The sequence below is a fragment of the Atta colombica genome, unplaced genomic scaffold (genome assembly GCF_001594045.1).
Source record: "Atta colombica isolate Treedump-2 unplaced genomic scaffold, Acol1.0 scaffold107, whole genome shotgun sequence".
Classification (NCBI taxonomy): Eukaryota; Metazoa; Arthropoda; class Insecta; order Hymenoptera; family Formicidae; genus Atta; species Atta colombica.
In genome coordinates, this window is record NW_017259192.1 from 231020 (window position 1) to 241557 (window position 10538).

At 31.7% G+C, this 10538-nt stretch overlaps 3 protein-coding genes across 3 annotated transcripts in view; 1 reads left to right on the plus strand and 2 right to left on the minus strand.

Annotated features, from left to right (window-relative positions):
- The window catches only part of LOC108692059, a 5676-nt gene extending 2804 nt beyond the window's left edge, over positions 1-2872 (minus strand). The window contains exons 1-3 of the mRNA XM_018200167.1: positions 2696-2872; positions 2138-2286; positions 1831-2029 (exon numbers count right to left, since the gene is read on the minus strand). Of these exons, the coding sequence (XP_018055656.1) occupies positions 1831-2029; positions 2138-2286; positions 2696-2773 (426 nt within the window). The 5' untranslated portion in view covers positions 2774-2872. The remainder of the gene's footprint in view (positions 1-1830; positions 2030-2137; positions 2287-2695) is intronic.
- A 1849-nt stretch (positions 2873-4721) lies between these two features.
- On the plus strand, positions 4722-8248 carry LOC108692296 (poly(A) RNA polymerase, mitochondrial-like). The gene is made up of 7 exons (XM_018200487.1): positions 4722-4907; positions 5427-5587; positions 5684-5917; positions 5987-6193; positions 6274-6503; positions 6843-7063; positions 7136-8248. Exons 1-7 carry the CDS (start codon positions 4760-4762, stop codon positions 7684-7686), a joined length of 1752 nt encoding a protein of 583 aa, XP_018055976.1. The 5' UTR covers positions 4722-4759; the 3' UTR covers positions 7687-8248.
- A 1413-nt stretch (positions 8249-9661) lies between these two features.
- The window catches only part of LOC108692411 (RING finger protein 207-like), a 4456-nt gene continuing 3579 nt past the window's right edge, over positions 9662-10538 (minus strand). Inside the window, exon 7 of the mRNA XM_018200646.1 lies at positions 9662-10334. Coding sequence (XP_018056135.1) covers positions 9754-10334 — 581 coding nt within the window. The 3' untranslated portion in view covers positions 9662-9753. The remainder of the gene's footprint in view (positions 10335-10538) is intronic.

A 10538-nucleotide genomic window follows, 5' to 3' on the forward strand; every position in this document is an offset into this window, starting at 1 on the left:
AAACCACTCTCACTTACGTAACGTGTTATCGCTTCTTCGTCTCGTCTTTCTCTATCTCGAAAAAGATTCCGTTACGGATTTATATAATTAATTGTATGTGTTATACTACATAACTGGATTACATCAAACATATGATACAATTTAAAATGTTCGGAAATTACATCCTTTTATAAATATTTAGAGAAGAAAAGAAATTAACGATATATTAGAATTTTTTATAAGATTATATATGTATGTGTTCTTTCAATGGAAGCTTTAAAAGAGGCTATTTTTTTGAGGCTAAAGATTTTAATATTATGTCAGCATTACTATTATACACATATAATAAACACACATTCGCATTGATACTTTTATTCAACATTAAAACAATTAAGATCATTTATTCATACTTGAACGGGTAATTTAAATCTTATCGATCAATGCATATAAAAAGATGATGTGTACACTGCGTAGATCCTGCGCAGCACAAACTTCAATCGGTGCAATAAGTTATTCTTTGTAGCTAAATTCTTTTTCCTTCTCTTCAATCTTTAATTAAATATTTATTTCATTTAAAGCGTAGAAAATACAAAGTAATGCAGCTACAAAGAACAGACCTAATATGTGCATGTACATGTTCTAAATTTACAAACGCTAACGATACTTCCACTTTATAAGCAGTGCATACAATATGAATAAACGAATGATATTACGTATTACAAATAATCGTTTTAAGTAACTTTATCGTTATTGAATACTGTTCACATCTCCATATGTCACAAAACAATAAAGTTATCTGACGCACGCCTCTGTCGATTCATTTAACATCAAATACTGCGTTAATTCAATGTCTAACAAACAAAATTGTCATGTATGACGATTGTTCGATTACATTAAAAATAAACTGATATAGCAATGTGCAGATATATATATATTAAACGTAATATCAGTTTTTTCTGTATATATCGCCAGCTGCCAAATCTAACAGTCATACCTAATTAAATTTCCGTTTTCTTTACGCAAATTGTATAATAAATTTATACAAAATATAAATCAGACCTACTTATAAAATCATCACATAGAATCTATCATTTTTACATTATTCGAATATTAAAATAATCGAGAAACATAAAAATTATTAGTCATATTAATGTTTGTCAATCTGTTTAAATCATGATTTAAGGCTGATTGTTCCATCTTTTTATCTGTTAAGTAAATCTGTAATCCACGCATGTGATTGGGTAATCTTGCTACTTATCCAATAGGTAAAATTTACCAAAAAGTGGAACAATTGGGTCTCAAAGTATTATAAATGGTTTGTATTCACACGAGTATTTTAAGGACAAGATTAGCAAGCAATCTTATTCTTAAAAATATTCGTGTGAATATACATTCGTGTGAATATTCTTCATATACCGATTAAATTACAAGTTCAATCATATGATATAAAAATTATTGCATTAGCATGTTACTATTTAAAATTGAATTTCTATAGTAACAGATTTAAAAAGAAGTAGAGCATATATTTTTCTTGTTCATGGCCATGTTATTTTCTGACGTTTTTTCGGTAGAGATTCCTGAAAGGTTCAAATACATCTGCTATTATTCACTTACAAATTAAGATTATTGTAAAACTTATATAATATTACATCTTAATAGAAACAAATAGTCTTTGTAAATATTTCATTTTATAAACTTACATGTTATATTATAATAAAAAAATCTTATCTCAGAATCTTATTTGTAGAAAACTCAAACTTTATCTAGAGGTAAGTAGACTGTTAGTCTTACCTCTCTTACCTTATCTAATTATTTGACTTATCTGAACTATAAAAGATTAAGATATGATACCTCGCTCTGTTCTCCATAATTGCGTTTATAAATTCCATTACACCCAATTTCTTTTGGCGTTGAACATAATCGAATCTTCTTGCTCACTGATTTCTGATCGTTAAGAAGAGGTTTTGTATCTATCTGAGGTTGAGATGTTTGAAATATCCTCTTATTTCCTTTGTTCAAGTCTGCAGCTAAACTGTGCCTATCATTATCACTAAAAGAAAGACAAATTTAATTAATGTTAACATAGTAAAATATTTTTTATTATCTTTATTTAAGATATTCTTTACCTAAATAATATATTCTTTATATAAAAACTTACCTTATAACTGTAATGGAATTCTCTGATATCATATCTATATTCTTTGCATTTCCATGTTGCCGCTGAGGTAAAGGCATTGCAACTCGTTTGTACATTTCCAGCAACTCACTTTTACATAGTTTTTCAAACTTAAAGATCTCAATGCAACTCTATAATGAAAAAAGATATGAAGATGTAATTGAGACATCATAAAATATGTCTGAAATTTAAATGTCATGCTTTTATTATAAATTATTCTTATTATAACAAATATTATCATTAATTCATAACAAACATATATTATCATTGTTTTTTCCATTTTACAAATAATAATTTAGAATATGTTATTCTGGTTTATAAATTTATATAAAAATATAATTCATAAAATCTATCTTTGACATTTAACTTAAATTTGTGTCATTTTAACATTTGTTGAAGTCTGAAATAATTCAGACAACGACTCTCACATACATTAAAAGATAATTTAATCTTCCAATAAAATCGGATAAGAAAACAGAAAAGAATAATAGATAAGTCGAGAGAAGTTTGTAAACATGCCTAACCTATGCGACAACTTACGTTCTTCAGAATCTCGCGGAGCTGATGCTCTGACAGCGATTCCGGATGCGTGAGCTCGTACGAGTCCAGTTTCCACATCGTCTGCGCTTCCTTAGGTCAGAAGAAGAAATCATAGATGGTCATCTCACGACGGTCATTTCATACAAGCGGCGCAATTCAATCTTTATCGCTCATCGTTATCACTTCCCACTATCGGGCGTATTGTACGTCGCGCCGCGAGTCGTATGGGACAACAGACAGTTGTAAATTCCCGATTAATCATCCGTGTTAATCATCAAACTACAATTATAATTGTTATACAGTAATAATGATTCAAGATGTATGTTGCACACCTGGAGAGAATATAAAAAAAAGAAAAACAAAATATAATATATTTAAACATATAAATGCGGTCTCTTTTTCAGCGTTAAAATTACAAAAATTGATCCAAAGTAAAGTAGAAAAAAAGTGGAAACTTCATATCTGAGATGTTTAATTAATAATTATATAAAAATTATTCCAAAATATAAAATTTCAGGAATTGTGATTTTCAATATTTTTAAATTAAAACCATTTCTATATTAATTGTATTTCTTAAAAATATTTTATTGATTTTTTTGAGAATTCAATGTTGCTCGAAAATCCAGAAGAAAAAATTTTTGAAATTGCATTTAGTGCCACTTCTTATATTATTAGTTAATTATGTTACTCTGATCTTACTTTATTGATTTTGAATTAATATTTTTATCGGTCCTTTATAGACTTTGATAATTATAAATAATGCTATAAGGTATAGATCTTGATAATTGTGTAATATTATGATAATTGTATAAGTATATAAACTTTGATAATTATATAACAATAGATGAATTTATACAGACAATCGACAAAATCACTAAATGTAAAGACTGGTAAATTTACCAGTCATAAATAATTATACTTTATAATATTATTATATCAATAAAATTTCAATTCACAAAAGTCGATTAAATATCAAAATAACATAATCAAACAAAAGACGATTTATTATAATTCATTGAATTCTCCACCGAGCGAAAATTGATTGAAATGAATTGAAATGGAATTTTCAGAAATATTGATTCACGAATGTTAAAATGAATGCTTTTTAATCCTGAATGCATTTTTATTCATTTATAGGAATTGCATGGAACATATCTCTATGCTTTTCAATCTAAAAATAATATTAGCTTTTTCTGTGCTCAACACACACATTGTGAACACTGTTCAATTCAAAATTTTGAATAAGAAATGCAGTTTTTTAATCCAATTGCATCCAATTGAATCTAATTGAATCCAATTGAATCCAATTAAATCGAAAAAAAAGTATTCGCTATTTAAAATACGCATTCGGATAGAAAAAAATTTGAATCCATTTTAATTCATTCTCATTTGCTGGGCATTCAAAAGGTAGAAATAAAGAATAAATGCAGTATTAAAAAATTGATAAAAAATTTTGAAAAAATTCTTAGAGTTCTGTGAGAAGAAAATTAATGATTTTTTTGTCTCTTGCAGTTTTTCTGTAAAGTTGATAGTAAAAAATAAACGTTGAGAAGTCGGGCCGCTACTATGATCCAGCGAATTAATGCACTGCAGTGTAAGATATGCAGTGCGTTTATTTTTTTATTTTTGTATTCTCTGAATAGATGTACACTGTGCAATAAATTGAAATGAAACAAACGTATATTTGTTTTGCTTCAACTTATCACACCATAGACCTGTTTTTTTTGGAACTTTTGTACTAGTTCATCTTTCTTCCTTTTCTCTCCAGAAAGAAAAAAGAAAAAGAAAGATGAACTGGTGCAAAGTTCAGCCAAAAAGAACAGACCTCTGATCTGTTTTCTATTGTACTAGCACTCTCTTTCTTCAACAAATATAATAAATATCAAACCTATCTCACTTCAAGTTCCAAAAGTGTACACTAGTTCAGCCACAGAAAACAGATCTCTCATGTGCACCAGTTCAGAGAGTGCAGTGCAGGAAAGTCTCGATGACCTATAATTCTATTCGCACATGTGCGTAGTGCACACTTCACTTGTGTACACGGAACTATGTGCATATTTAAAAATGGCGCTTTTTGGCCGTGTTAATTCGAATACCATTTCATTGTTAAATCACTGTTATTGCAAGAAGTTCATAATGGTCACAAGTAGATTAAAGTCGCACAATCACATCTCAATATCAACTGTCAAAGAATATAAGAACAATAAACAAGGTACGTTATATGATAAGTTCAGCGTATAACCTATAAACTTACAAATTGATGTCATAAAGCAATAATAATATCAGAACGAAATATTAATATAAAAATGAGAGATTACAGATACTCAAACGAACTTTTATATCACAAGATTATTATAAAAATAGGCAAAGTGATAAAAACTATACTTCAGATCAAAAAGTTTTGTGCTACATAACCTGAAAAAATAAATCAAAAGCATTAAAGTTCATTACCCGGTGACGAGAAGCAAAAAAAAATAATATAACAATATTTTTTTTAATTGTACTTGTTTAATTCATTTTATATATTTTTTTTTTCATATTGAAGAGAAAAAGAAAAAACTGCAAGAAATTCAGTTAAAATGAACAGATCCTTTTCAAAACAATTTACTAGCGTCAATATAATTATTGAGAATGCAGCATGAATTAATATTCTCTAATCATACTGATCTTTCTCATATATCACAGTTATTCTCTGTTTTCCAAGATCTATATCTGACAATTACAATTATAGAAAGCACACACGAGATTGAAATCATCAAAAGAAGAAATCAGGCATCTCGAAGCTTATTGATACAAGTACATTCGTCGAAATCATACAATGATCTTCATAATTATTGTTTGAAATTTGGAGACATCTCGAGTATGCATCATTATCATATAAATAATCAACAAGTATGTCAGCTATTGTTTATCCAAAATTAAATGCAACATTAATACATTAATATTAAATAATATGTTAGAAAAGTATCATATTGTGATTAATTTCAGAATTATATTTTGGTTGAGTTTAAAGACATAGTGTCGATAAAAGAAATTATGTCATCTGCTTCTTTTATAAAAGAAGACATTATATCTGTAAAATCCTCAATATTATGGTTTCGTAAAGGACAAATTATTACACCACAGAAAAATAATCAGAGAAAGGTATCTTTATTTGTGGAAAATGGTTGTGCATTGCCTAACGAAAAGGAGAAAGCAAAGCAATTATATAATGCTAAATCGGTAAGCTCATTTATGTTACAGTTAGGATTATTCGAAATATTTAGCCTTGTAAACTTATAACCTTTGCAGATATCAGCGCAGATAATAATTCTTTATGAGATGATGAAATTAACCGATTTAGAAGTAAGACTGAGGTTTCATACTGCTCATCATTTAGAGCAATACTTTTCTAGACTATTTGATAATATAAAGATTTTGCCATTTGGTTCCTCTATAAATGGTTTTGGAAGGAGAAGGTGTGATCTTGATTTAGTTCTTATTCCCAACACTGAAGAAGTAAATATATAAGTAATGTTCAAATTAATTAAATGTTCACGTACTTAATCCTACTTATTAATGAATTGTAACATTTGTAGTGTAATGTCACGAGTAGATTGGTATTTCACTCAAAGTTAATGAATAATAATGATAGGCAAATGAATAATAATAATGAAACGAAAGAATTTTTGGGAATACTCGCAAACAGCATGCAGTATTTCATCCCTGGTATTCTTAATGTCAGAAGGATTCTGGAAGCTCGAGTACCAATAATTAAATTCTGTTATAACTACACACAAACTGAATGTGATTTAAGTGCAACAAATATGTAAGTCAAGACATATTTCAATTTTATTTGATTTGTAGGATTGTAGGATTTGTTGTTTTTTTTTTGTAATGAACTCTCAACTATAACAATAGTCATTTGGACTCAAAACATCAAATTTTATACAATCTGCAGTCATTAGTACTATGAGATTCTAAATTGTAGGGAAAAAAATTTTGAACCTTCCTTTATCAATCATCGAAGATTATTTATGTTTTATTTACGTTTTAAGATTTATTTACGTTTTGTAATTGAAATAGGATATTAAAACTAAATGTAATTTTTACAACTGTAGTTAAAGAGTTAAAAAGACAAAAATGTCAATACTGATCTCTTCTATAGGACTGCTATATATATGACCGAATTACTAAATTTGTATGGAGAAATGGATTGGCGAATAAGACCGCTTGTTATAACAATACGAGCATGGGCGAAGAGTCAGGAATTAACATTCGACGTACCAGGACAATGGATAACAAATTTTCCTCTTACGTTGTTAGTACTGTTCTTCTTACAGCAAAAGAAGATATTGCCGTCCTTAAAAATATTAAAGTTATATTCGAGTAAGTCACATATATCATAAAGAAAAGAGTTACATAACGTCTGATTAGTAAATTGTATTTTCTTTTATATAGCTCACGATGACGTTCGTTGCGCAGAGAATGGCATCGATTGCACCTTCTTGCGGGATGTTAACAAATTGCCACTGAATTATAAATATGATATAAATCAGGATAGTCTGGAGAAACTTCTATACGATTTCTTTGAGTATTATTCGACATTCGATTTTCAAACATATGGAATATGCATCCGCGAGGGTATACAGATTCGAAAACCATCACGCTCGGCACTCCATATTACCAATCCTTTAGAAACGACATTGAACGTTTCCAAAAATGTAAATTTCTATGAATTGAATCGTATAATTTCGAAGACGCACGACGCGATTCACGCGCTAGAAACCACTAACAAATTCGAAAGTAACAACTGGGGTATCATGTCATTATTGAAAATAAATAATGATAACGGAGATCTGAAGAAATCGAATACTACAAAAGGACAAACGAAAAATATCGAAGAATACTTGAAAAATTCCTACGAAAATTCCTACGAAATTTCTGACAAGTTCGAAGTTAATGAAACTAATATCGATGAAACAAAAACAAAAAAGAAAGAAACAATATGATATCTAAACGAGTAGCGACAAAATATGTACTTTATGTTTGCAGAAATGCTGTATCATATGTTTCTGCATGAGACTTCCTTTTTGTATCAATAATTTGATATTATTGATATTATCTATAGTGGTGATGCCAGAAATATAGAAATGTTTTACCTGAGAAGAAGAAAAAGAAGAAACGACGGAGAGAGAATTTTTATTGTGGCCGATTGTGTGTACTGTACTATAATATGTGAAAATAGAAGAGAAGTGTACAAGTGTAAAGTCGACAATTACGTATAAATGAATTACGTATATTAGTCTTAAATAAATATGTGTAAAATATCACAATCAATTATCAGATTAATTAATTGCCGTTGTATTAATTCCGGAAAAAAATGCAAACATCGGAGGCCAAAATGTTCTCTCGTATTTCATCCGTTGAAGTTCCCAGCTTTATAGCCTGCCTGTAAAATTCAACAAGTGGAATACCGAATATGCATGTTTTTTTTAATACATGTACGTATACAACTGTGAATACTTGTAAAAACTGAAGTGAGCGACAAAGTTCATGCATCGCTTTTAATACACCAAGATACGATATATAAATCAAGGGTATATTTATTAACTTGTATATATTTTACTATACCAGAAATTCGACAATTTCTCATACATGCTTACGTGTGTACACTCGCTATAATTAGAACGTTCATTGTAACTCTGCTGAAGATTACAAATCTTTGCTCGTAGTTAAATTCGAAACAATGATTAACGATCGCATTGACTTTCACAAGGAAGAGCCGATTCCTCGTAATACCGATTTTTATCCTTGCGCCTCTCGTTTGGAATAATATTATCGTTACATTATAGTCAATAATTGTGACGAGTATAATCGTGACGAACCCATGCGTCGTAGGGCGATCGCTGGGTTTTTATTGATGGCGATTACGAGTAAACGCTCGAATTAGGCTATTCTTCGCGAATCGAATATCGTCGATTAAATTCGTAATGACATAATATATCGCGACTGGCAGTGTTGTTTACTAGCTAAATATTACCGTTTTACTTGATCGATCAAATCGCGCGACGTATTTTACTGGACTATGCATCCGACCCGTTGACGTTAAAAGAAAAATTGCGTGTACGGACATGGTGAGAATAGATTCGCGTGTTTTAGAGGAAAATTATTAGAGGAAAAACGAGGATATGCGAAGAGGACTCTTGTAATAACTAAACCGAAATAATGTGCGCGATCAGAACGAAATATACATTCGTCTGTATACAGTTATTTGTAACGTCAACTGTGGTTCTTTTGCAATTATTGTACATTGCACACGCGCGTTTTTGTCCGAAAAAACATTTTATTTTCTTTAATCAAGGCTCTATGTGTATCAATAATCCGCCCTAGGCGGATCTTGTCAACAATACGAGTAGCAGATAATCGTACTCTCTTTCTTTCTTCCATCTCTAACATAGTTAGCAATTATAGTGGAATTAATACCGATCTTCGGCGCTTTCATCGAATGCAATTAAATCGCTATATAAAAGGTACTTCGCGAGAATTGCATGTCATCGTATGCGGTATACAACTTTGACGAAGGACAATATAAACATCGAAAAATTGGATTAATACAAACACCACGCGTTTGATCGGGATCTCAAAAGAATCTCGAAAAGTAATATAAAGATAAAAGCGCACTTGACGGAGGTGCCTCTCGATAACGAAGATTTCTGATTTTCCATATCGCGCAGAATATAGACCTTTTTCATTACCATTATCATATTTATATATCCATTATTATTATTATTATTATACTAATAGAATGTCCAAAATCTTCGAAAAACCGATAATATGTCGGCTCTCACAACAATACGCTTTCTTTACTAATAAATAACATTTATACTTAAGCCACTTGGGGCACGGTATTTAGTCTTTTGATCAATCTTTTTCATTTCTTTTCTTTTTTCTATCTATACGCAATAGGCTCGCGGATATCTATTCGATACCCTTCGGACAATATTTCCTTACGTAATTTTTGCGCGCGAGGAGGGGTTGCGAAGGGACCAAGAACGATCTGAACGACAAGAAGCGCCTCAATTCGTTTTACTCTTACGATGATGACGATGATGATGTAAATGATGGTGTCGCAGCTGAGATCGCGTCTCCTGTACTGCCGCCACCAAGGTGCGCACCGCTTCCTCGTGGCCCTCAAAGCTGTCTGCTTTCTTCAGCTGACCGAGGGACGAAGCCCCCGAACCTTCGCTACCGGCGCCACGCTTGCTCTTGGGTCGCGGGAAGGTCTCCCAGGAACGCTGTTTCTGCATGAGAGACGACGACGTCCGTGATCCGATCAAAACGACCAGGGCTTTCCGGGGGTCCTGTGCGATGGATTGTTGACCTACCGTCCCATCGACGATGCTCGACCGCCTACTGTTTCCGGAACCAGTTGTGCTGAGACTGTCGCAGCTGGCACGCCGTCGCCTCCTCGCATCCTTCCCGTCGCCGTAGAACAGCTCCTCGGAGTCGCTGGCCGGGTAGATTTTGGGGACCTTGCTGCTTGGCATCGCCCGTATCTGATCGTCGGTCGGGACTGCATGCACTTGCGCCTGCACGCGCTTCTTCGCTTCGCCCATGCTTGAGGCCTCTGAGATTCGTTGATACTCGCCCTCGTCGCCTGCTGGAAGCACGGGACTCTTTTAGAAGACGGTCTCATCTTCTTCGAACGCAGCGGGTGTAACAAAAGTTCGCTGCGGGACGACGACGACGAAACACTTAACTTCGTGATGGCAAATGTGCGATAGATGTGTACATGTGGGTCAACATATATATCGATATATCTTTTGTTAAATATACAGATAATATTTACATATATTATATA